Source organism: Diuraphis noxia, unplaced genomic scaffold, assembly GCF_037042655.1.
Source record: "Diuraphis noxia isolate RWA-SAM2 unplaced genomic scaffold, SU_Dnox_SAM2 contig0003, whole genome shotgun sequence".
NCBI classification, from domain to species: Eukaryota; Metazoa; Arthropoda; class Insecta; order Hemiptera; family Aphididae; genus Diuraphis; species Diuraphis noxia.
Window position 1 is genome coordinate 68909904 of NW_028301713.1, and position 26994 is coordinate 68936897.

A 26994-nucleotide genomic window follows, 5' to 3' on the forward strand; every position below is an offset into this window, starting at 1 on the left:
CATTATGTCTTCCGAAAAGAAACCCGAAATAATGAGGTACAGTGTTCACGCTGAAAAAGAACCACTACGTATATATATATATCGTACATATGTATATATGTAAGCCTATATATATATATATATAAAGGTTCCTATACGAGCACAGTGGCGGTGGTCGCTTGTCAGTTTTTCGAACAGACACCATAATTCGCGCGGACACCCGCGATTGGACTCCTACCAAAAGGCCGCCGCCGCCGCCGCCCCCTAAATAATATCGTCTGCTCGTCGATCGCACGCACGCGCGTCCGCTGTAGAGGCGGTCTCGTTTTTATATATTATTATATTATTTTTACGTGTGGATGCCACTGAATATCTTACGTCTCGAGGAGTCATCACAGTACGTCTTCGCGTACCACCGCCTCCATCTCGGCAACTATAGCTATAATAGTATATAGCTACTCTTGATCAATATAACGCATAACATAATAATTATGTATAATTATTAATAACTATCGACAGTATTATTATTATATAAAAAAAAAAAAGTAAATAGCAGTGTTATAGGAATATATATTTTATAATAATCTACAATAATATAATAACGCGTTGTGTGCTATTTGCCGCGATTTTTGTATGCGTTTCGAAAGTGATTTCGTCCTGCACATGCTCGGCGAACAGGGCGCCGCCGTCGGCGGGTACGGTAGGCCCGAGGAAGAGTACGCGTCCGAAAACACCAAAAGGTTCACGGTGGACTCGCTTTTGCAGGTCCGAAGGCCGGCCACTGCGGCCGACGGCAGTAAGCAGCCAGCGGCCACCTGCATGACACCTTGCTACGAAGTCGGTAAGTACCTACCCATGTTATAATGTATATCATGATGGGTGATCGAGGATAAAATGTGTGAACCTGGAATTCGAATTTTGGAAGGCCATTATTTTATCATGAATTATACAGTTCATTATAATTTTTTTTAAATTTGAAAAGTATTTTATAGTATTATAACTTTTAATAATCATAATGACTTTTTTGGACCCCGCGGACCCCCTCCCCCCCCCCCCCGAAAAAAACTCTAAATTCTACGGACCTCTTTTAGCTTAATAAAATAGCTTTTTACATATAAATACCGATCCATTGATAATTTTTTCACCAAATTAATATAAAAAAAAACTTCAGTGGGAAGTTAATAAAATAATATTGCAATAAATAACGTTCAAATTTTTTTGCGGGCCACCTAAATTTTCTCGCGAACCACCGGTTGGCGACCGCTGGTAAAGAAGACTTACCAGCTAAAATATATGGGCATCATCATACTGACATCAAACCAAAAATGTATATACTATTTGACTAAAAGTTGATCAGGAAAATGATTATCAAATGATTCACGAATTGTGGGGATAGAGGAGATGCCTTTAGAGCCCACTCCCGAGTCCATTTATGTATATAATATACACTATATACAGGTATATTATGTGTCTACCGCACCTGCGTTAAATTCTATTAACTGACTTGCAGTAGCACCATGTAAAGAGATGTTTTTTCAAAAAATCGATAACCATTATATATTTTTTGTTTATTTATACATCTGATATTTTGAAAAAAAAAATCATTCTGCAAATTTTTGCACCTAACCTAATTTATGAAATTTACTTATGGAATATTTGAGTTAATTTGTGAGTCCATTCTAAACAAACCTAAAAACACATTACTCGTTACGATCGTAATTTATGAATTTTCATATGCTTTTTCCACAGTGCACAATATTATGCCAATTGCCAATGCAGGCTATATTAGTAAATCGGTAGTATATAATATAAAATATTTAATAACTGAATAAGTTAATTTACAATGAACACAGATATTATAATTCTTACTTTTATTTTTGATTGTAAGTCAGTTCATTAAAATATCAAAGCTTGGTTGGTTAGGTTAGGTTAACCCAAAAATTGATTTAGTAAAGTAAAATTCACAGTTGTACCTATATGTTAGCAACCAAGAGCACGAATGCAATAATAGTGTGACTAGTGTGAGAGATGTCTTTTTATATAGACATCATTCTTAATCCTTTTTTTCTATAGACTGCTCGTATAGTGTTAAATATACTATTTTCCATCAAGTTCAGATAAATCGTTTATATATAGGTACTATATTATTATAACATCTAAATGCATTTAACGTGTTGCAAAGTGTCAGAAACTTTATTACAACACGCAATTCATATAATTCACAATGCACTATAACGTCTAACGGTCTAACACGCATGCATGCATTATATATATACAGAGTGTAACGAAAATGTACGACAATGTATAATATTAACAACACACCTAATAACGTTTATCCTTATTAATTTTTTTTTTTTTTTTTGACAATATTTTTGTTATATGTGTATTGAAAAAAATGTAATATTTATCATAATAAAAGTTATTACATCGGTAGTTATATAGTTAATTTTACTTAATTACATCAGCTATTTCTGCTACATATTTTACAGGCATCCTGTATGGCTGCAGTATCATATATATTATATATAAGCTTTTGAACGAAGTGAACATAACAATATAACTTATCGACGTGTCAACAAAAAATGCAGGGACAAATTACAGTTGTTAATTATTTGATAGGCTTTTAAAGAATATTATTTTTATAATTACATTAAAAATAACTTGATAAATTAAAACCAATAAAAAAAGTCACTTTGCAGCGTAAATTCTACAAAACACAAAACTTAAAGTTTTATTTAAAATGTAAATTTGTTTCTGATAATTATATTGAATCTTATTGGGAGTACTGCATGGAGTAGAACAAATATTTTTAGAGAGAATGTTTACAAAACCCAATGCCTTACGGTATAAAACTGCAGTGTTCGATTGTCACTATATATAAATATTAAATATGTATATATTAATTTCTGCAATATTGTCGACGGTACTTTTATTAGATCTTGTTAGTTACTACTACATTTCGGGCATTATAAAATTATAAAACAGCTGAAATAATGTATCTGCTGGATATACAGTGGATACTTAAAAGTTAGCAAAGTCGGTGTATTATATTATACATACATATACTGCATGTCTGCACGTACCTACTACCTACCATACCAATACGCATGTGATTATGTTATTTTCTTATAAGCGATACATAAATGCGCATAATATATAGAAATCTAAATATTTTTTTATGTTATTGTTTTGACGTGCATTTTTCACCGAGATGTATGGTGATGAATCGCTCACAATATGGTCAGCAATTATTTCGCATTCACAGACGTCTATGGATTTAAATTTAGCCGCTGCTGCAGGAACGAGCTCACATAATATGACTGCACGGCTGTAAGTCCTGTCGCCGTATTACAACTGCAGTGTATTAACGTGTCACATCTAATGCACAATAATAAAATGTATATATTTTATTATAATTTAAGTCTTGTTGTTGTTGTCTTGCCACCGCAGCAAGGTGGTGGCGGGAGAACTACCCCTGGTTGTTTCTTTTTTCGATTGAAGCAGAGCATTTTACAGAGTTTACGACGATTAGTGTAAATTTCCATTGTTTCGTTATGCCATCTCTTTTTTTAATGAGTGCTTTTCGAAATTCTCAAAAACTGTTGATGCAGGCAAGTTATGTCACCCATATGCGATGATTTCATGCGAATGAAACTATATAGCTATAAATCGTACATATAGTTACTCGTACGGGGCAAGTGGCGTAATTAAGGGTGGATGAGGGGAGAATAGGTCCCCCAAAAACTTTTATTTTACTGCTAATATTTTATATTTGGTGCGGTATAGGTTACTGTGTGAGACCTACAGATTTTGCTAAAAACATAACATATATAATCCTTCATCCCCCCCCCCAAAAAAAAAAAAAAAAATAAAAAACAACTAAATTTATAATAACGCCACTGGCTGGGTATATATAGATTTTTTAATTTATATACATGGATAAGTATATATATATATATAGTATAAAACTGCTCGTGTTATTATAATTTAAACATTGCTATATATTGAGTAGACAAATGATGCGGAAAAGTTCTCACGTTGATATACATAATAATTCAAATAATTCAATATAATAGGTATAATATTATTTATTTTATTTACTATGCCGATTATAAAGGATTGATAAATGTTGCCTATATAGCAAGCTAGCTAAGCGCATTCGTCACCACCCGCCGTATGTATCAATGTATGGATATTTTTTAGATATCTAAAGCTACAATGGAATAAATGCATTTTATCGCGCATCTTATGTTTTTTTTTCTTCTCGCTCATCCACGTTTTCGACGTCTCGTTGCCCGTGACTTAAAGGTCAGGAATCCGTGTTTACTTGCCCCGACGATTGATCAAACGATTTTTAATTGCTCGAAGCTTGCCAAATGTATATAAGCGAACTATCTTCTCCTCAATAATGATCTACCTTGTCTGTTGCTTTTTCTTTTTTATATTGGCATGCGAAATGCTTAAAGTAGGTGTCTATGTATTATACTGTTAAATTGCATACTGAATAATATCTATTATAATTTATAAAATGCACCAGTTGTTTTCGCAAGTAAATTTCCTATTAATTAATATACCATTTTATTAAATTAATTGTCATAATATACGCTGTAGTGCCTAAGTATTATTAATTTGATTATTACGTTTACATATCATATTATTATTATAGGTACCTATATTATATTTACTTCTGCAGTTATTGTCGTCACACGCCAGATTTAAGCCATACAATTTATATCATCATTAATACAATAAGTATTGAATATTACGACAGTATTGAGACGAAAATAAAATATTTTTGTTATTTTAATGTATGCATACCTACCATTTGATTTATTTGATTATGCTTGAGATTTTTATGAAAATTATATTATTACTTATTGCATATTCGAGTTGTATTGTTCATACAGTTATATTATAATTCAATATCCTCAATTTTCTTTATACATAATAGATGTAATTGATGACAAGGACACCAAGGAAAAGACAAAAGACAAAAAACAATAACCAAACAAGGAACTTATATCGAACATTTTCAAAAAGTATTTAAAAGAACGGTTCATCACGGTGGCACATGGAAATGCATAATAATTTAAAAACGTCATGCACACGCCTTGCCCGGGATGTTGTTAAAATGCGTCTGATTTATGTTTTCGTTAATGTTATTTATTAGGCCGGTTAACTAATATATGGTTAATAGACCAAAACACTAACGTCGTCATTTGTGTCATTGGACATGTTCCATTGCATTAGTCTCGCGTAAATTTAAACCTCTCGACTATGTGTATATAATATACATATACCTACGTTATTAAATTAATTTTTACCCCATTAATTAAAAATAAAACATAATTGATAATAAAAAACTATCACGGTTGAAGACGGGTTGTGAGTGGGTGAGAAATTATACTAACATTATATTATGTAGGTACTAAAATTATTAATGTAAACAATCAAATAATATATGATTAATTTATATTAAAGCTTGTTAAATAAAAAGAAACGAGTAAATTAAAGTATGTTTGCTAATTCAAACAGATGTTTTAAATTACATTTAAAAACACTACTAATGAGTTGCTGAAATAGTGAAATACATTCGGTCTTAAAAAACACATAAAATATTTTATTCATCTTATTAATTACGATTCTTCATTTTTAACTTTGGATATTTGACAAAATCAATTTAGTTGTATCTCATTGGTTTATCTTAATAAAGTACCTATAAAACGACAAATAATTTCCATACAGTTAATTTTAGTAACAGTTTTCTAGTTCTACACATCATATAAATACATTATTGTTAAATACCTACACTTGGTGTTAGTATTAATATATATATTACCAAGAATAAAACTGCGTATTTCATTTATCTAGTCATCCTGATACACCTTGTATGCATTGTACAATATAATATATAACTATATCATAATCATTGATAATTTAAAAAAAATTGGAAGTAAGAACATAAACAATGATTGCTTTATAAATATAATCATTGTTCTTAAAATGGTTATATGGGTATGAAGAATGAACGAAACATTATTACATGACTTCTCATTGGGGTAATTAAAATAATAATAATATTTGTCCATAGCGGTGGAACGCTTTAATTTCACGGTGGGCTTAATTTATATGCACTAATGAAAATATTTAAGCCAATTAAGGCTTATTTTACTTCATGTCTTCATCGTTTGTGGGATGTAAATTTCAAAAAGTTTAAAATAATGTGCTTTTAACACAGCAATGGATGCCTGAATATATTTATATATACACACCTTGACACCTTCGACCTATAATATGTAATGTGTTAGAACAGATACAGGAAAAAAACTGTATTTGATTTAACAAAATCAAAAAGATATACTTAAATAGTTGGGTACCCGGCCAAAATAGTGAAACAATAACCGCGAATTTTAAAAAAGAGCGAAAATATACGATTAGGCATTTAATTAGTGGAAAATAATTTTGAAAAAAACAATTAGGCATTTATTGAAAATCAGCGTATAGTTTGTTTCAAATGATTAACTGCAGTAAGCTAGTATATAGGCATTAGGTATGGCACCGGCTACTCCAGATCCTATTTATTATGTAGAACTGATTATAGCATGCGGAGTATTTTGGGTATGATCAGTAATAAATGCCACATTACCACGTGTCCGTTTATTCTTCAACATTTAATAAAAAATATATTTAATTTATATACCTATGTGGCAATGTGATTATCTATTATTATTTATTATTACCTATATATAAATATATAATGTAATATAGAAACCAATATCTGGTGCCGGTGGCAAGGTGGCCGTTAGTTATTAAGCGAATATAACATTTAATACATTTTTTTCTTAGAAACAAATTCAGAAACTGACAGTCAACGGAAAAGTAAGCCGAGAAGAAATCGTACAACATTTTCGAGTTGTCAATTACGAGCATTAGAAAAAGTGTTTGAAAGGACTCATTATCCAGACGCGTTTGTCAGAGAGGAACTAGCAAGAAGAGTGTGTCTGTCAGAAGCTAGGGTTCAAGTAAGCACATAATATATGAAACATATACCTAATAGGCAATAGGTAAATAAGGTTCTTGTAGAATAAGTAAAAATAAGTAAAATTTTAGGTATACTAAAATATATTAACTATTTAGTATTTATCTATATATAAACTTATCATATACATACCTAATAATATGTACAAGTATGTACATGGGTAAATCATAATAATATGTTTTTACGAAAATCGACCAATGAACGATATTTTGGGACAGGTATACATTATATATTGTTGGATAATAGAATATGTTAAAAACTTTTCAGTTTTCTTTATTATTTCTAAGAAAAAAATATCAACTTAGATCCCTGCTTTATTTTCCTCGTTAATCGATGTTTATTTTTTACTTTTGATTGTTTGAACATGCCATTTATACCTATAATACTATTATGGATTTAGAATTTTAATAATGTTCACTAAGAATGCACACAATTTATATGACATAATGAAATAAATATAATTTAAAATTGGTAATATCAGACATAGGATTTTTTAAAGGGTTGTGTTGTTAATAATATTTCTGAAATTGCATAGGTACTATAAACTATCACGAATTCTAAAGAAGAGGAGCCTTTCGTAATGTTACATTTTCGCAGAGGAAAACATTTCGAATAGGAAGGTTGTGGACGCCTTATCCCCCTTGGGTGTGCATGCACTAGTTGCATAATATAAACTCGAATACAATTTACAAATAAAAATAATAAGGACTTTTCTATAAATTTAAAAAATTTTAGTATGCAAAACTATATATTTGTAAAAAACTCATTAATATTAGACATTTGGTAGGTATCTATATAAATGAGTATGTAAAAATAAATCATATTACCTATCACAAAAGAATAGAACTTAAAGATAATTCAGTTCTAACTACAGTTCTTAGTACTATATTATACTGTCTAATTTATATTACTATATATTGCCTAACGATTTGTTAGGTATGACTTTAAATACATATATACTATATATATTAATTTATATTATTAATATATATTATGTAGGTACTCATATACATGTATCCATATTCGGATATTCCATAGACATGTTTGTATTTTGACAAATATTTTTAATTATTTAAAATAATAGGACCAATACCTTAATAAAAATGTTTTATTGTACGATAATTTGAATTTGAATTCAAAATTAAAATTATTTATATGCAATTTTTTTTATTATTATTAAACAAAGTCCGCGGTAGCTATTGGACATACAATTAGTTGTTAATAACGTGATGATGGTATAATTAATATTATAATCTTCAAGCGCTGTCAATACAAACCACAGAGCTTATTCTATTCGTGATCCTAGATATATACTTGGACCGGGGGCGCACTTGTTGCGGGCGCATCCGTCGCACTTTTAATCCGGCGCGTTTAGTTAATTGACAGAGACGCGATCATCCCATATCATCGTGCAGTCGCATATACATAATATACTCGGCAGTGACAGAAGAGCACGTGGCCGACGTGGCGTGTGGGTTTCGTGTACATATTATACATACTTACATATCAACTCTCAAGTCTCTGTCTCACACATCACACACGTGTTGACATGTGTCCCTAATTTGAACGGTCGGCGCCCGTTCAACAAGTATATCTGATGCATGTGTGTGTGTGTGTGTATACGAAATATATAATCTATGTATAATACCTACGCACGGTAAATCAAAGGAAGTTCGGTCTGCGGAGTGGAGACTGTCAAGTCCGACCGGTGGAATTCGCGGACCAGTGATTTCGTGACGTGCAGGCGGAGGGCTCGAGTCCAAGATGAGACGTTCTGCGCCCGGCGAAACACACGCACAGAAGAACGCCGCAGCAGCTAGCTATATCTACAATTGTATTACTATTATAAATAAGCATATGTATAATATAAACGTGGTGGATTGTTCACCGCGAGCTTACACGTGTGCGGAGGTCGAGTCCGAATCAATTAACGTTCGAATGAGAGACGTATATTACAACATATATAGATATATACCTATATATCTGTGTGCGCTATTCAAGTGTGTGTGTGTATCGTGTGAGTGTGTGTGTGTGTGTGTGTGTGTGTGTGTGTGTGTGTGTGTGTGTGTGTGTGTGTGTGTGTGTGTGTGTGTGTGTGTGTGTGTGTGTGTGTGTGTGTGTGTGTGTGTGTGTGTGTGTGTGTGTGTGTGTGTGTGTGTGTGTGTGTGTGTGTGTGTGTGTGTGTGTGTGTGTGTGTGTGTTGCTATTATTTTGTATATGCGCGTGGAAAAAATAAGCGTGATGCATATTATATATTTTATTATTTATACATGCTGTAATAAATATTAAATACTTATACCTATACTTTCTATTATTCTCGAAGAAAATGTGCACAAAATATTATATACCTATTAAACATATTATATGTATATGAGTATAAGTAATTATATAGGTGTGGCACTTGGTAGTTGCCAGTTGGTATTCACATTATACTAGAAGTGTAATAAAAAATTCAAGAATACCATCCCTAATCGCAGCATCCCCTAATCATCGCCGTTGCCGCCACCGCATCATCCACCTGGTTAGGTTAGGTTAAGTTAGGGGATGCTGCAATGAGGTGGTATTCTTGAACTCTCTTTATTATACTACTAAAGAGTATAGAATTTTTCGTTCAAACAACACCAAGGTGGGCAGTGGATAATTGCCACATATAATCATATATCTCCGCATATGTGCAGTGGAATAGAAAATACAAATAGTGTATTATACACACATATTTGCGTTATTTTATTTGTGATTGCAAACGTTTCCTATATATATATATATATAAGTTATTGGCACGCTTCATAATATGCAGATTAACTGATGACGTTCAATTAATAAAATTGAGGCAGTTTTTTTCAAAACTGATTTTTGATTAAATCCATCGGCCATCATGTTATATTCAATGCTCGAATTGGGGGAGGGGTACCGCAGAGAGACGGAGCTCCCCTACTATTTTTTTTCTTTAGACGGGGGGACGGTTTCAACTAATGTCTGAAATAATTTTTATTAAAATATAGATTTTTAATTAATGTAAATTATATAAAAATCGTACTATTTTTTCATAGCAAAATTATTTTTGATATTATAGTTTAATAATTTATTATATCTTTTCTAAATGGTTTAATATCTACGTTCTAAAACATAGATATGGTACTCAGTTACAAGTGTGTGATGATGGTACTATTTAAAAAATCCGTACAAGTAGAACCCGACTATACGAAATTATAAAAAAATTCATAAAACAAAATTTTCTTTTATTATTAGTCAAAGCCATGGTTGGTTTTTAACAACATAATATGTGTATTATGTGGGCTGAGGATTCGTCACTAAATAGTAAATACTCGGGTTCACCCATTCGGGAACTACCAGTGATATTTGATCGCAGAACACATTAGCGAGTGGCGTCTGAAACCAATCACTGGTTTGGCGATTGCACACCATCAAGCCCTTATATGACATTATTTCAAAGATGCATAAGCATAACAACCTCTGAATTATACATGCAAATTGCAATAATCTTCGTTAAATGATTCTTAAAAATAAATATATTATTTACGCGGGTTAATTTCGCAAATTTTTAGTATGATCAATGTAATATTGTAACGAGTCCACGCTCGTTTTTAAATTTCCAAATGGTTATTGCCAATAAGTGGAATTGATAATCAACATAATATAATTTACATGGATCGAAATTAAATTAGCAGTCACTAAAACATACAGCAAATGACATACATCTGGAATGTATCATGTATGGTATATAATATTATAGACACTAAATTCAGATATTGTGCGTCCGATCAGGTTTGGTTTCAAAATCGGAGGGCGAAATTCAGACGGAACGAGAGAAGTAGTCTGTCGAGGAACAACCCCACACTAACGACCATCACGCCTGGTTGCAAGTCTCCGAATGTTGAACAACCCCTTTTACCCAGGTCGAATACGAACGTCGTTCACCCAGAACCTCCGTTTACAGCTGGTGAGTAAAATACTTATCAAATAGAAAGGTACACTATTATTATACAGTAAAAACGAACTATATATAACAAGGGTGGCGAACCCACGGGCCAAAAGTAGTACGTTTGACAAATTTCAATGGCACTCGAAAAATCAAAATTGTGATAGATAATGATTTTCATATAATGTAGTTGCTAGTAAAAAAGTCAAAGAAACTAATTGTGTTCTATTTAATGTATACAAACATTGAGTACGTGAAAAATTGTCAAATCCTTGATTCCAAAAATTTAGACCCAATAGAGATTCGCCATCCTTGATATATTATAATATTTATAAATTAAGATTTAGTCATTTAGAAGTGGGTGATAATATTAATTAATACTATTAATATTGTATAGTCAAAAATAATAATTGTAATAATCATATCAATATGTTATAACATAATTATAACAATAAAAAGACATGAGTTTTTTAAAAACTATTTTATTATATACATAAAAATAAAAATATCACAATAATTATAATTTAACTTTTTAACTTGTTTCAATGTCAACTGATTTTTTTGGTTATTTTAAAACAATCATTATTGTCTATTGCATATATAATCTTGGTAATGCATCAAATCGAGTCTCGTGTCTGTATCGATAGAATATGCGGAGCAATTGAATTGGCTCCCCAATACAGGTAGCCAATATTTTACCCTTACTAAGTACCTTTGAATTGGCTCCCTACCGTTTTTTTTTTCAAAAATTTATTGATTGCCAATATGTTAATAATTTAAAGTACGTATAATTCGTAATTCGTTACTCAAAATTATATTAAAAAATTAAAAAAACAGAAAATATTTTACCGAAGTGCGTCATTATAAAATTTATACATAGAATATGTTAATCTATATTATATATATAATAGTACGGCGGTTTGTAGTCTGGAAATATACTCCTAACCTTAGATGAGGTATATAAGTAAGCTAGATGATGATCATTGAAAACAAAATATGAACAGGATTTTTAATTGTATTAATTGTACATTTAACCTATGCTAAATAAAACATGTCTATATTATAGGCTCCAGTTTTGGCGGTCTCTTGGAGTACTCTGCAGCGTGGAAATCGAACGGATTATCACAGTGTGGAATGTTTCAACACTCATCAAGTTACCCAACTTTCTTACCTGCAGCAGTCTCTACTACAGGTATATATATCGATAAGCTCGATTCGAGTCTAATTATATAAATGTGTTGTAAAATTTTAAAAATTGTTGAATTTGGATAAACATGATAATATTATTTATTATAATTTTCGATATGCCTATAATATATTAAGTAGGTAATGTGTTATACATTATATGTATAATGTATATATAATATAAAGGGCAAACTTAAAATTAGTGATGAGAACTGCGTACTATAGATACATCGTACATGCTAGGCAGTGCCAGATTAATACCAAATATTTTTCACCTAGGCAGAAAAAAATTGTACAGCGTATTGTAAAAAAAATGTAAAAATGTTTAGATTTATATCTAGATATCTGTGTGTATGTTTTTTCAACATTTGTTTTTGAATCATCGTAGTCAAACTCCAAACTATACTCTTACTATTTAATAAATATGTTTAAAATTATACAGTTGCAAACGTGTAATACAGTATTATTAATACTGACTGGTTTTAGTAATTAGATTAGACAGTTTAATATAAAAACTTGGACTAAAAATAAAATTAATAAATCGATAATTACATAATAATGTATGATACTATGATATATTTAAAAAAGTATACTAGGTATAGTGGTATACTATTAGATCACAGAGCTAGGTGTCCATATCGATATCGTTTGGTCGACAAATAGCGCTGTATTTTATATTTGTTCTTTTTTCTTGGACAAAGACGGTCAAGACGGATATAATATAACTTATAACTCATACATCATTTATTAGTTAAAGCGCTATTTATTTTTGTTCACTATCAAAAATGATAATTCGTTCGTTTGGAAGTAGGTATAGACCATCCGGATTTGGCAAGATAATCAACTATACCTATACGTATATAATAATATGAGCGAGTCTTAGTTTTAAAAATCTACCAACTACTCGTAGTACCCACCTCCTCATAAAAATTCACTCTATCCTAGACACTCTAAGTAGTCCAAGTACCCAACTATTCCCTCACACCGTATTAATGCAGATACTTATTTTATTTCTTACTCCTTAGCGGCGCATTTGATACTTCTGACATTCTCACATCAATCTAATCTTCTCATTTTTATATTTTTTGCAAGCCATCTCGTATGATACAACTACCTATCTACATTTTAATAATTACTTTACTAATTTATTGTAGATATTAATATTATCTAAATAATTGTTAATTTACGTCAAAGTACCTTCGCTGGTTGATTTTTCTCTCAAGCCTGCACTACACTTAAAGATAATATTATCCATTATTATGGTTATTGTAAAATTTTTTTTGTATAGATTGTATGAATTCTAGCCAAAATAAATATATATAAAAAAAGAAAATGATATACTATATATAATACGGGGTGATTTATGAAGCGTAAAACACTCATTATTTCAAAAAGTGTAACTGTTTTTGAAAATATAATTTTACATAGCTTCAAGTCGTTTACAAAACCATGTTTTATTAAAAAATTATATTTTTAACATTTTTTTATCCCTATAATTTTTTAAGTTTTTTACTTTTTTGAATGACAACATGTAGTATTAATTTGATATTCCAAAACAGAATATTTTTCTAAGTAATTTGATATATAAAAATTGAATTTAGGGCAAGTAGTTTACGATATATAGATATTTAATGTTTTGATGAGCGGAGTAGAGTGGTACGGGGTTACCCCGCGACATATCTGTCCACTACTCCGCTCATCCAAACTTTAAATATTTATAACTCATAAACTACTTGCCCTAAATTCAATTTTTATGTATCGAAGTACTTAGAAAAATATTCTGTTTTGGAATATCAAATTAATACTACATGTTGTCGTTCAAAAAAGTAAAAAACTTAAAAATTATAAGGATAAAAAAATGTTAAAAATATAATTTTTTAATAAAAACATGATTTTATTGTAAACGACTTGAAGCTATGTAAAATTATATTTTCAAAAACATTTACACTTTTGGAAATAATGAGTGTTTTACGCTTCATGAATCACCCTGTATATTATAATATTTATGTATTTTTGAATTTCATAGGTACTTTTAGTTTTTTAATCTCTAAGACATTATCTCACTATACCTACTACTTTGCTATAAATTATGTTCCTCATCAAATGCTGTACATATTCTGCAAATAAAAAATAAACATTTTAAACGATTATTTCTATATGAACACGTTTTATATTATTCAACAGGTAGTCATGCCCATGGTAATCCTTCGATGTCGATGGTTTCAAACTGTCTGGTACCGAACCACCACCATCACCACCATCACCATACAGGTTATATGGTTTCCACTAACCTGGCGAACATGAGAATTCGTCCTCAAGAATATTATATGGACACACCTCACATATAGTAGACTGGCAGACCTCATTTACTACAAATTACAGCTCGTCTACATGTATTATTATTATTATATTTAAAATATACTTAATTTTGTTCGCTTTTACTTTGATTGTTGTTCATTATTATTTATAGATAGTGTCTCATTTCCATCTCCATTGTCCACTTCAACAACATTTTTTATTATTTATTTTTTATTTTTAAAAGAAATTTACAATCTATACCTTAGGCACAATGAGTAAATGTGAAACAGAATATATATAACGTATCAAAACAATTAATATTAATAATAAAAAGAGTTTACAATAAATTATATAGTACATGTTACGTTTGATGAGAGCAGCCACCCATTAATGACACTCTCGCTAACATTTTTTCTAAATAATATTTTTGAAAAAAGCTTGGCCAGCGGGTAGTGGGTACCGCTCTGACGCACAGTGGGTACCTGTAATCAACGTACTAAATTTGAATTCAATGATATAAAACCATTGCATATTTGCATATATGCGAATGACGAAGACCGTCAGCCTATACATATACTTAATACTTAGTAAGTGTACTCTATGAGGTTATTGCTATTAAACTACATAATTCATTTTACTAATAATTCAATGATTGTCGTCATTGAAATCGTCTATCACTCTCCTTACGTATAAGCATTGAGTATAGATAGTATCTATACTCAATGGTATAAGCTACCTACGTTACAGCTTATATCACACTTACTATACGGAGAGATAAGTGTGTTTGTATGAGTTGACAAGGTTTCTTTCACGCGTCTTGCAGGTAACGACCCACCGGGAAACCCATGGCACTCAATGGGTGACTGATGACACGAACCTGAAGAGGGCCCTTTTCCGACTGTAACTTTAAGTACCATATAAGCACTAATACAATTTAGGTCCAATTAATGTTTGGTCGCGAAATCAATGCATTTTAAAATTCCATTGCGTGTATAAAGCAAAACACCCGCGTGATACTTACTTTCCCTTTTTGGCTGGTTATCGTGGTCAATTGTATTTGTTCGTGAATCGTGAGTAAAGTGACTTATAAACTTTCGGAATAAAAAAAAACAACACGGTGTAAAAATGAAACCTACAATTTTATTGAAGGATAATTACAATTTGCAAGTAAGTACAGCAGTAACAGAAAATAATATAACTATAATTAATTCAAGTAATTAATATTATTCATTCAATTGAAGTTTTTTAACAGAAGTATCATTTAAATTAAACTTGTTAGTTAATGATGGACGAAATTACAAATAACATATTTTATAGGAATAAAATTCTATAAATATATTATTATCATATGAGTATCTACTATTATACATAAAGGTACATGTTTTATTATTTTAAACTTACATAATAAATAAAATAAGACTAGGATGGATATTTCACAAATATATTTGGTAATTTGGTATCTAAACATAACAATTTATATAATTTATTTTTTATTATTATTAAATATAAATCTAATTCAAAAGATTTTAATATTTTATAGTAATAACTTCAGTCATTAAACAAATATAATAAAAGTAAATTATAAACTCTAATTTAAAAAATATTTTATAAATACAATGTATAATAAAATATTAATTCTTTAAAAAGTATAGAACAGGCTTCTTAAGATTACATTATTATATCTAAAAAAATGTCCCATTTGAATAAGTCACACAATATAAAATATATAATAAATTATTAATGTCTTATCAACTTCAGTGAAAACGTATTTTAGAAAATAATAAAAATAAATACATTTTTGGAATTTGGTATGAATCATGTTCACCCTTAACGTTAGCAGAAAGTAGGAACCATTTATATTTTTAGGTAAATGGTACATATTGTCTAGTTTATAATTTTTATCAGAGACCAAAACCCTAATATCATATATATAAACAATATTAAAGAACCAAAAATTGTTAAACAAATAGAAATTGCTAATCGAACACTCAAATGTTCAACGTGTTCCTTCAGCATTGTATTCACTAATACCCTCGATATTTTTTCTCCATCAAAATAAAAACATGGTATTACGTTTATGACAGCTAAGCCCCCCGCAAACATGATTAGATATTTACAAAACTTTTCAATAGATTCGGGTATACTATATGGTAGATAATCAGTCTTGGGTACATACTGGGTAACAGATATGTATTGCAGTTCTAGGGGCTGTCCAAGAAATAAGACTTCGTTTTTCTTTAGACGTTTAATAACCACAAGTTTATGATTCTTACGAATTGCAGGGTAATAACAATGAGCTGATGAACACTGGTTATCAGCATCACACGACGATGTTGACCTTTCAATAACTTTTCTTACATTTAAGCAGGAATGATTTGGTAGTTCTTGAGGGTTGGACAGTGACTCAATATACTCAAAACACAAATTGCTCTTCGAGTTTGGATCACAACAGTTTATTATATATTCATCTACATAGTGTACTAAAATAATTATCAATCTTTGAATTAGTAAATATTGAGTAATAATATTGATGGTAAATACTATTTATAATCAAAGATAATATAAAAAATTTTGGAAACCATCATTTTATGTTTACCAGGTTTTGTTTCGTCGTGATGTTGAATAAATTCTGGTGATAAACAAAATCCGGAATCTATACTTGTCTTAGAGTGATTTAAGCAATCTATCCACGAATCAAAATCGTGCACATCACAGTTTCCCAATTTGGTAATAATATCACCAGTCACTAGACCTCCTTGCCCATTAACACCCGATCTCTAAAAACAAAACAAAATTATTAATTTATAACAGTTTCCATACATTATTTTATTTGATAATTATACGCCTTAGAGAGCATTGGTTAAAATAATACAGTAATGGTCAGTAGTGGCGTGAATAATTATTTTATGAATCTAGGGCTTTCATGGTAGAATGCTAAACTAGTGTATAATTTGTGTTCACGTGGTCACATATGACCAGATTTTTAAAAATGAGTGAAAAGTAATGTATAAAATGTGAACAAATTGGTGGATGAGTATTTATAAGAAAAAAAAGTAACACCGCTGGTAGTGGTTACAGGTTCAATACAGTATGTTATTTTTTTTTACATAAGCTGAAGTATACAGGCTAGACTAAGATTAGTTAAGTCAGCAGGATTTATTTATTAATAATGTTTTTAAATTTTATCACTGATTTTTTGTTTTTGGGCATCACAGAAAAACATATTATATGTTATATGGTAACACAATATCACCCAAAATCAAAAAGGAAGTCTTAAAATTAATAATAGAATATTTCAAACTATTACTATTTATGTTATATGGCATATGTATAAAAGATAATACCTATTTTTCAATAAATATGATGAAGTCGAATTTTTTTGATGAGATTGTCTATAATACACAGTACACACTACACATTATTATGTTTATAACAACCAAGAGCAAAATATTTGTTTTATTGCTAATTACCTGATTTATTTGGGTGGTCATAACACCATGTCCAACTAAGAAAAATGGAAACAACATATATGGTAAGAGCCATAAAACAAGATAGGCCATTAGAGCTTGAACTATGTTATGCCATACACCAGCCGACATAACTCGAAGCTGTTTGCTACTTGGCAAAGAGGTTATGTCATCCAAATAGACATATGCCACGGGTAATATCAAAATGAACATTAAACCAATGCCTTCCACATGCATGTCTTCCCTGTTCACAATGAAAACTTAAGTTTAATAAGAGTATAAAGGACAAAATACTTGCGCAAGTGTGAGTAATAAATAATAAATCTTATAAAAATCAAATACCTGATTGCTGCTAACGCATGTCCTAGTTCATGGAAAACTGTTGAAAACATAAGTGCAAAAACATAATAGCTTAAGTCTGATATTGGTAAATTTATCCCAGGTACCTAAAAATACATATAGTTAAGAAATACTTTTTGTAAAATAATGGATTTTAATGAACATTTTACTTACTATTGGTTCAAGAAATGTATCTTGATGGTTGTTTGATGGTTCACTAGTAGACTCTGTGAATATTTTTTTACATAATTGTGCAGAAGATACAATAACCAGACATATAGATGGTATAATTAGACAAATAGTAATCCAAGACCCAAAAGTGAACCAATTGGTTTGGAATTTTGGATACCAAAACGACATTTTCAGTATTAGACGATTCAATGATGTTGTGTACCATCGTAATTGAAAAGGTCCAACACTTAGTCCTGTCTTTTGCAGCAACATCAAATATGGATAGTGTGAACAGGACTAAAATAATAACATTTAAAAACATTATAAGTAATAAAAACGTCTTTTGCTATAAGTCATCAAGCTAATTGCCCAATCTCTTGTCTCAAGATTGGCAATCAATTTATCATAAACCAGAGTCACTCATCACATAATGTAAACATCAAAATTATGAGTTATAAGTTTATAACTATCCTTCACCCACCTTGAATGTGAAGTCTAAAAACAGAAGAGCTACGTAGAAAACCACAACTATAACAATTAAGACGAAAATGTCCATGATAGTTGTTCGGCCAAAAAACGTTCTAGTAAAAGTTGCTTAATTTATAATCTTTCGGTGACAGAGATGTCAATAACAGAACAGAAATATTAGTAGGTGCCGTCGATTCATGGTCAGTCAGTCAATTTCAATGATGAACGTCGTTCGAAAACCCTAAAAAACAATTTACAGACGAAAGCTAATTCTTCAATCCGAATAATCGAATATTGAATAATAAAATAAATATTAGTCATCAACTTTAAATCGTGGCAAATGGGACAAAATGCCAAATGGCAATATTATATTGGATATGGATTAATGTGGGTTCAGACTTTCAGAGTAAAGTTGTTTGGTAAATAATAAATATTTATTATCACCTTATCGGCAACAGCCCATTGCCGTGTCGCGCGCGCGCTCTCACTGTTATCAACGCCCGTCTCCCATTATCAGTTCAATCAGTGTCTATTCGGTTGGCTAGCCTGGCCATGCGTGTCATCCAGTCGTTATCTCGTCTGTCGATCATTTCCCGATTTCCCTGACCGTGGTCAGTGGTCGTGTTTGAGAATTAATTCCTGGATATTATTTAGTTAATACACTGTTAATAGTTTTAACTGTTTTAAGTCGTATTATTCCTACTCGTTACCATCAATCGTTTACGCCGTTTACGGGCTTACGCCGCTCGTCTCAATTGTCTCATTTCCCTACTAAACGTAATTTGGTCTATTATTATTATTATTATTATTGCTACGAATTATTTGGTGTGTGGTTGCACTTATAATAATATTATATTAGTATTGTAATTCAATTATTGTGTTATCACCTCGTAAGTCGTCTACAAGAATTCTTCAGATCAACAGGAAATACCAATTATTGTGCGAACAATTTTTTTAGATTCTGGTTTTTTCTTTTTTTTTGTTTATTTAAGTTTGCCGGTTTTTGTCGTTACGTCATCGATTGCTATTCATTCTTTAGTGTATCAATACCAAGGACGCCTAGATACACCTCTACCGCTCGAAAAAAAAAAAAAAATTTTCGCTCATTTCGCGATTACCATCGCGGCGCAACGCTCGGCTGTACTGCCGAGTAAGAGACGGCCATAATAATATCAATAAAAAATTATGGTTGACACAGCCGAGGCCACCAGACGGTTGAACGTCAAGAAGCAAACATTGGACGATGCATATGCAGCTCCAGCCAATTTCTTAGAAATTGATATACTAAACCCTATAACGCACGGTGTAGCCAAAAAACGATACACTGACTATGAAGTTCGCATGCGAGTAAGTTGCCTTGTATTGAGTGTAGAAAAAATATCTGAGTTCTTTCATGTGACTTTTTTTTATTGTTTTTAGACAAACTTACCAGTGTTTAAGGTCAAAGAATCCAGTGTTCGTAGACGTTACAGTGATTTTGAATGGTTGCGCAATGAACTAGAACGAGACAGTAAGGTAAAGTGTTTTCTTGCTTGAATTAATAACTAATTCTCATGTCAATTTTACATCATATATTATGAGTAAACCTATGTGGCTGTATGTTATGAGTTATAAGTTTAAAACCAATAAATTATTATTGTTATAATATTTGTACCTAGAACATGCTTATCTAATTAAAGAATGCGCTTGATGAATTTAAAAAAAAAAATAATTCTATATAATTTAACTAGACTGTGTTAATTGGAAGGTAAAACAAATTTTGAAATCAAAATAATTCTTCTGTATAGTTTTTAAAATGCGTTTCCTTGAATTTGTGTTAGTTCCAAATATCAATAGGTAGCCAAACAACTTAAGAACTGATGTTGATATTATAATATGTATTTATTATGTAGTAAGTTATTAATTATGTTTTTTATTTAATTATTTTAAATTTGAAGCATTTATACAATAGTCATTGGTAGGGCAGAGGACTTGTGGCATTTGCATTTTTTTTTTGCACATTAACAAAAATAGCAGAGTACAATATAAATATGTTTCATGTTTTCACAAATCTAGTTTTAAAATTGCATTTATTTCAGGGTAAATTTCTTTGATTTTATACTTTTTGGGACATATTTAACTTAGATAATAACTTTATAAATTTTTCTCATACAATATGATTTTTGAATAGCCTTGGTGCACATTTTTCATAAAAGTCTGATAATTTTGATGTTATATTTTAAACCTGAAACATATACTAATTCAAATAAATAAGTCAAAATATTCTTGTTTTTACTTTTAAAATATATATTTTAAGAATTTAAATGCATATTTTGTTACTTTTTATGAATACAAATCCTCTGCCCTAATCATTAGTAATAAATACAAACACTTAATTTTAATTTTATGGATAAAATTTAAATCATAAAGATATAAAGATTTCAATTATGCTTTTTAATGTAATTTGGATATCTAAAGGAATACCTACATTGGTAATTTACAAATGCTTCTAGTGATTAATGTGTAAGTTTAAGACAGTTTACATCAGTGGTTCCCAACCTATGGTCCGCAAGACCTCATGAGGTGGTCCGCGAACCATACCTACAAAATTAAAAAAATTTTCCTTTGGGGCGTAATACAAAATTTGTTACTGTTTTTTCTGGACTTCCAACGAAGAAGGCACTAACTCATTCTTGTTGTATATAACGTCTAATTCTTAAAAGTGAGGCAGTCGAAATATTATGTAATTATTATAAATTTTGTGTATTCTTGTTACAAAAAAGGTCTTCCTAGTTTTTGTAAGATTGAGGTGGTCCGCGACCTATTAAATATAGTTGAAGTGGTCCGTGGTGGTAAAAAGGTTGGGAACCACTGGTTTACATTAACAAATTGTTCAGATGGGAAGAAGAATATCATAAAATTATTAATACTGCGTAACTGCTCTAAAATAACTTATAGTTTTATTATTATTTTAACAAGTAAAACTTAATTTACATACACAATTATACGAACAAATTTAATTTAAAATTTATATTTTCTTGTTTCTTTTTTTTTATACTTTTAATAATTTAATAATTATAATCAAAGATTCATACTCAGATTTATTTAGTGAAAAAAATATATTCATTAATATTTCATTCAAACTGGCATTTTATTAGCACGACTTATCAATAATATGTTGTAAATAATTTATTAATTAGCCTCATAATTAATATTTCCTATAACAAGTAGATACTAATAATTATATAACTTGGGAGCGGATTTCAATGAAAATAGCATTTTTTTTCCTGAATGTCTTAGAATGATGTTTTACTAACACATAATTATTTTTGATATATCAGAGAACCAAAAAATGTAATTTATTTTAATTAAGTTTTTAAAATTTAAAATGTGTTAAGTGACTCACACGCTAGGTGATTAATTGCACACGTCCTGATCTTCAGAAATGTGGAGATTAATCGCTTGAAATAAAGATTATTAAATCTATTTTTATCAAAAATATGTTAAATTGTATTTTTTAAAGTCAAAATTCTTTCTTTTTTTAGAACATTAAATTCACTCTCTAGATATAACCAAATAATATGTGTATTTATTTACAATTATACATTTTTTCTACTATTTTTAAAAACGGAATGCCAATCTACTTAACTTTGTTTAGTAAATCTATGTTTTATACATAGTATTAAAAATTGAGGCTTTGTTGAGTACTTGTATACTAAGTTAATTAATAGACAAATAAAATGGTTTTATTTAGTTTCAATGTAAAATAACAGTTCACATTTCTTAGTTACAACTTACAATTTATTATATTATTACAAATTCAATACAATATTGTAATTTAGCATAAAAACAATATATGAATATGTTTAATTATTTTGTATTGTACCATTCATTACTGTTGAACTTTGTGTTCTTCCAAGTGTCTAAATTCCATTGCATGCTTGTTTCGGTTTTGTTTCATACCCAATTCGTCTGCTATTAGTGCTTGTAAATAAGTTATTTCTTTTAACTCTGTTATTGCTTCTATTGATCGAAATTTCTCTGCAATTTTATTTAGTTTATTATAAATTTTATTTAAAAACTCTGGACAGTGATCAAACTCATCAACTATGTTAGCCATCATCTTTGCTTTAATAATTTGTAAATCTGTATATGCCTTATCATAAACATTTATGCCACAATAAATATGTTGTTTTGTCTCTTGTAATAATCTCAATGCTTTATGAGGAAAATCATATTTCATTAAAACAATTGCTATTTCAACATTAATGATTGCAGTCATATACATTAAATGATATTCAATAGCTATCAATTTTGCATCCATGAGTAGATTTAATGCTGCACTTTCATTTGCTTTGGCGACAATTAAGTATGCCCGCAATCTAGTTAATACTGTGTTTTCTTCGTTTTTCTCCATTAACTCTTTTACCATATTAGTTGCAGCCACAAAGTCTTCTTTTTTCAAATACATCTCTCCTAATCGTAATGCACTTTCTGTTACATTAACAGAAGCCATTTGTTTAGCTGCCAATTCTGCTTTAGGCCATTCTTCCCTATTCATAGCTAATGTGAAATTTAAATACTGTTCAGCCATTATCCAAAATTTACAATGAGTGTATGGAAAAATATGGGAAACTTCATTAATTAATATGGGAGCAAGGTAATAATCACCGTGAGCTATCAAATCATTAATGATATTGCACATAGCTATACATTTACTCTCTATATTATAAACATCCTTGTTACATTGATCGTGTTCTAAGACTAATAAAGAATGTATTGTTGATATACGTTGATAACCATATGTATTCCAAATCGCGGCTTTTTGTACATTGTTTGTCATCCGCAGATCAGTTAAACCATTGAAATAATTATATATTTCACTTTTCTTTAATATTTCAAATATTATTGCTGGAGTTTCAGAATTTTCAACTAAATATTGAGCCATAGATTGTAAGCTAAATGAAGTAATCTGATGCAGTTCTAACTCTTTGCTTCTAGTTACAGAACATCTCAACATAGTTGATTTGTTCTTTTTACTCAATGTGTACATCCACATGAGTGCATCCTGTAAACAAACATGATCATTTACTTGATGAGCCATTGCTATACTTTCTTTTAAATAACTAATAGCTTCTTCGTTATGATTGAAAAATGCATTCAATATGGCCATATTGAGGGATGTGTATTGATAACCTCTACTTTTTTCATCTATGTTTATAACCCTAAAAGTCTGTCGACTAAAATAGTGTTGTACACTATTTACTGCTCCACAATATTCTTTCACCCTTAAACAATTTAGATAACTTAAATAATGTACGTCAAAATGGTCAGGATTGGCTCGCAGAATGTCTTTTAGTTTTTGTTGTAGAGTTGGAGGATCAAGGGCAACAGATTCATTAATTTTCAATAGTTTAACTTGTTGTGCAATAAACAGTTCTACTTGTCGCGGAGACCAGGAACGAGCTTTGTTATACTTACTATTTTGATTATAACTTGCTTGATAATTTATGTTTATCATTTCAATAATTTCATTAATTGTCTTATTTATTTTTATCATTTCTACAGCTTCTGGACTAAGTTCTTCTTTGTCATTTGATCCTACTTTGCTAGTTGAGAGTCCCTGAAAAATTGTATTATATTAACATCATTAAACAATATTTAGTTTGCTATAATACTTACTTGAATTTTATTCAGTATTGGACTGCAATGGGTTTTTACTTCCTTTATAACGGCTTCAGTCTGTAAAAACTGCATTTTATTGAAAAATAGCATTATACGCCGTAAAAATATGCCAACGGGACTACTGCCATTAACAATTTTAATTTGATGTACTTTAGGTAATCCGTTGTCAAGTGATGTACCATCTAAATTTTTGAACATTTCTGCTATAATATTCAGATTAGTATTAATCATATGAAATACTTCTAAGTGAAACGTTTCAATGAAGGTTTGAGGTAGTTGGTATTTTCCACATGATATTAAATTGATTAATTCGCCAAACGTAAGATCAGGGCATTGAATTAAGTGTAAGGCAAGCATACTAAATGTACGATGGAACTTTGAGGTTTGCACACCATCTAATGGCTTGTCAATAGGTTTTGGAAATCTCTTTGCATAGTCTCTTATGTAATGAGTTATTATTGTTAGTACTAGAATGTTATGTGTAGTAACGTTTTCTTGAATCTCATTTGCCGATGTGTTTGGTACAGCTGTAAAATCTACTGTTGTCATTTTTTCTTAATTTTTGTTACAACAATTGTAAGAAGTCACTTGAAACTACATGAAACTAGTTTTTACTTTAAAATATTTATAAACTACGTAATACTCATTATTTACTAAAATCGCAACACTAAATTTAATTAAACAAAACATAAAAATTATAATTTAAATAGCTAGCGCTTGCAACTTAATACATACTTGAATAGTAATAAATAGAAAGCATTCTAAGCGATTGCTGAATAGACACCTATGTCGAATACTCAAATGGCGATTGCCGAAAGCCGAATGGCGAATACGGCGGAATCGGGAATAGTCGGAATACTGACTTTTTGTTATCGTCGATCAGTTTGGGCGTAATCTCTGTAATCATAATAAAAAAAAAAACTGTTAATGTAAAATTTACCATTATTATGGTAACACTGGCAACCCAATGAGATTGTAGAATAATATTTTACATCTTGAGCGGGAATGATAAATCTATATATTTTTTTTTTAATTGCTATTTTATCTTGCGAGAATTATATTTTAAAATAATAAAATATATTTAAAACCAAATAATGTAAATATAATAAACTATAACTGATATAAATTATAATTTTTCATTATTATGTAATTACATTTTATTATCAGTGAAGTATACTTAGTATTATCTTAAATCGTGGTTTAACTGAATTAGTTTGAAAAATAAGCTATACTTTGGTTTCGTTTTGTTTACTAATAAAAATGGATTTTTTCAGATTGTTGTACCTCCTTTACCCGGTAAGGCATGGAAAAGACAAATGCCGTTCCGTAATGATGATGGTATATTTGAAGAAGAATTTATTGAAGAACGGCGAAAAGGCCTTGAAGTTTTTATAAACAAGTATATTTTTACATGTTAAATTTAATATTAATTCCATACATAATATTCCACTATCTATATTATTCATTATTAAGTAATACCGACATAGTTAATTAGAATGTACAATTTATGGTATTTAACAATGCTACTAAATATATTATATTATGTATAGATATTTATTAATTATTATTGTTATGTATGATGCTCTCCATCATTAATTACATATTTTTTGTATTCTTGACTACAGAATTGCTGGTCATCCATTGGCACAAAATGAAAGATGTCTACACATATTCCTACAAGAACCAGTAATTGATAAAAGTTATGTACCGGGTAAAATCAGAAATACTTAAGTTAGGGTTAGTCAATATCTCCACCGATTATGCCTCTAAATGTTATTTTTATTTTATTTCGCCAATGAATTCTACATAATTTACAGAACATTTGTTTGTCCCAACAATACACTAAAATAGATACCTTTTTTTTATTAGCAATTATTAATATTTTTTAATAATCTTTATTGTCATTTATATTTTATTTTTATTTTTAAAAATCTCATTATACTCAATCGTTGATTTTAGAACTATGTTACAACATCCCTATATGGAATTATGTTATTTTAGTGTCTGAATTACTGGTATGTTTATTGTTTATTGATTATTAATATATTTTAATGTAAGTTTAGAAACATACCTAATAAATTTAATTATGAATGGATATATATAACATAATATTATTATTATATTTAATAAATTATAAAAAAAATAAACAAATCATTTATATTATATAAAATATTTTTGCTATTAATATTTTTGTATTATTTTTTTAACTTTTGCTTTAGCCCACGTCTATAAATATTAAAAATGTATCTATATCTGACATTTAATTCTTACTATAATAAATCTAGGTTGATCCAACTGTTGAATTTTAGGCAAATGATTGTATACAAATTTTGTCAACTTGTATTTTACTTTTATATCTACTTAAATTCCAAAAATTATTCAATGTTACATAACAAAAGTATTGTTTGTAAAAAATAAATTAATATCGAAAGAACAGCTGATAC

General features: G+C 29.7%; 4 protein-coding genes across 5 annotated transcripts; 2 read left to right on the forward strand and 2 right to left on the reverse strand.

Annotated features, from left to right (window-relative positions):
• The first annotated feature begins 347 nt into the window (after nucleotides 1–347).
• Nucleotides 348–14584, forward strand: LOC107171335 (paired mesoderm homeobox protein 1-like). Its single transcript, XM_089224670.1, has 5 exons — nucleotides 348–820; nucleotides 6826–7001; nucleotides 10805–10979; nucleotides 12025–12150; nucleotides 14328–14584. The coding sequence occupies exons 1-5, from the start codon at nucleotides 613–615 to the stop codon at nucleotides 14489–14491; spliced, it is 849 nt and encodes a 282-aa protein (XP_089080796.1). The 5' UTR covers nucleotides 348–612; the 3' UTR covers nucleotides 14492–14584.
• A 977-nt stretch (nucleotides 14585–15561) lies between these two features.
• S2P (membrane-bound transcription factor site-2 protease) lies at nucleotides 15562–19314 on the reverse strand. The gene is made up of 6 exons (XM_015515371.2): nucleotides 18900–19314; nucleotides 18422–18715; nucleotides 18251–18354; nucleotides 17912–18152; nucleotides 17038–17218; nucleotides 15562–16921 (listed from the first exon to the last, which is right to left on the reverse strand). The coding sequence occupies exons 1-6, from the start codon at nucleotides 18972–18974 to the stop codon at nucleotides 16326–16328; spliced, it is 1491 nt and encodes a 496-aa protein (XP_015370857.2). The 5' UTR covers nucleotides 18975–19314; the 3' UTR covers nucleotides 15562–16325.
• Nucleotides 19315–19473: 159 nt separating this feature from the next.
• Snx3 (sorting nexin 3) lies at nucleotides 19474–26737 on the forward strand. Of its 2 annotated transcripts, none has more exons than XM_015515380.2 (5): nucleotides 19474–19825; nucleotides 19926–20233; nucleotides 20306–20401; nucleotides 25825–25949; nucleotides 26176–26737. In XM_015515380.2, the coding sequence occupies exons 2-5, from the start codon at nucleotides 20072–20074 to the stop codon at nucleotides 26279–26281; spliced, it is 489 nt and encodes a 162-aa protein (XP_015370866.1). In that variant the 5' UTR covers nucleotides 19474–19825; nucleotides 19926–20071; the 3' UTR covers nucleotides 26282–26737. The 2 variants fall into 2 exon arrangements, with proteins under 2 accessions (XP_015370866.1, XP_015370867.1); XM_015515381.2 differs by having other exon boundaries at nucleotides 19474–19663.
• ida (anaphase promoting complex subunit 5 ida) lies at nucleotides 22645–25360 on the reverse strand. The gene is made up of 2 exons (XM_015515375.2): nucleotides 24548–25360; nucleotides 22645–24488 (listed from the first exon to the last, which is right to left on the reverse strand). Exons 1-2 carry the CDS (start codon nucleotides 25097–25099, stop codon nucleotides 22758–22760), a joined length of 2283 nt encoding a protein of 760 aa, XP_015370861.2. The 5' UTR covers nucleotides 25100–25360; the 3' UTR covers nucleotides 22645–22757.
• Nucleotides 26738–26994: the final 257 nt, after the last annotated feature.

Excerpts from the sequence above, each read along its gene's own strand:
- S2P (XM_015515371.2), bottom strand. The coding sequence starts at position 18,974 with ATGGACATTTTCGTCTTAATTGTTATAGTTGTGGTTTTCTACGTAGCT. Across the intron at positions 18,355-18,421 it reads ATACATTTCTTGAACCAATA|GTACCTGGGATAAATTTACC; the intron begins GTAAGTAAAATG and ends ATGTATTTTTAG. Across the intron at positions 16,922-17,037 it reads TCACGACGAAACAAAACCTG|TACACTATGTAGATGAATAT; the intron begins GTAAACATAAAA and ends TAATTATTTTAG.
- Snx3 (XM_015515380.2), top strand. The coding sequence starts at position 20,072 with ATGGTTGACACAGCCGAGGCCACCAGACGGTTGAACGTCAAGAAGCAA. Across the intron at positions 20,402-25,824 it reads AACTAGAACGAGACAGTAAG|ATTGTTGTACCTCCTTTACC; the intron begins GTAAAGTGTTTT and ends GGATTTTTTCAG. Across the intron at positions 25,950-26,175 it reads CTTGAAGTTTTTATAAACAA|AATTGCTGGTCATCCATTGG; the intron begins GTATATTTTTAC and ends TCTTGACTACAG.
- LOC107171335 (XM_089224670.1), top strand. The coding sequence starts at position 613 with ATGCGTTTCGAAAGTGATTTCGTCCTGCACATGCTCGGCGAACAGGGC. Across the intron at positions 821-6,825 it reads GACACCTTGCTACGAAGTCG|AAACAAATTCAGAAACTGAC; the intron begins GTAAGTACCTAC and ends TTTTTTTCTTAG. Across the intron at positions 10,980-12,024 it reads AGAACCTCCGTTTACAGCTG|GCTCCAGTTTTGGCGGTCTC; the intron begins GTGAGTAAAATA and ends TCTATATTATAG.
- ida (XM_015515375.2), bottom strand. The coding sequence starts at position 25,099 with ATGACAACAGTAGATTTTACAGCTGTACCAAACACATCGGCAAATGAG. Across the intron at positions 24,489-24,547 it reads CAATACTGAATAAAATTCAA|GGACTCTCAACTAGCAAAGT; the intron begins GTAAGTATTATA and ends ACAATTTTTCAG.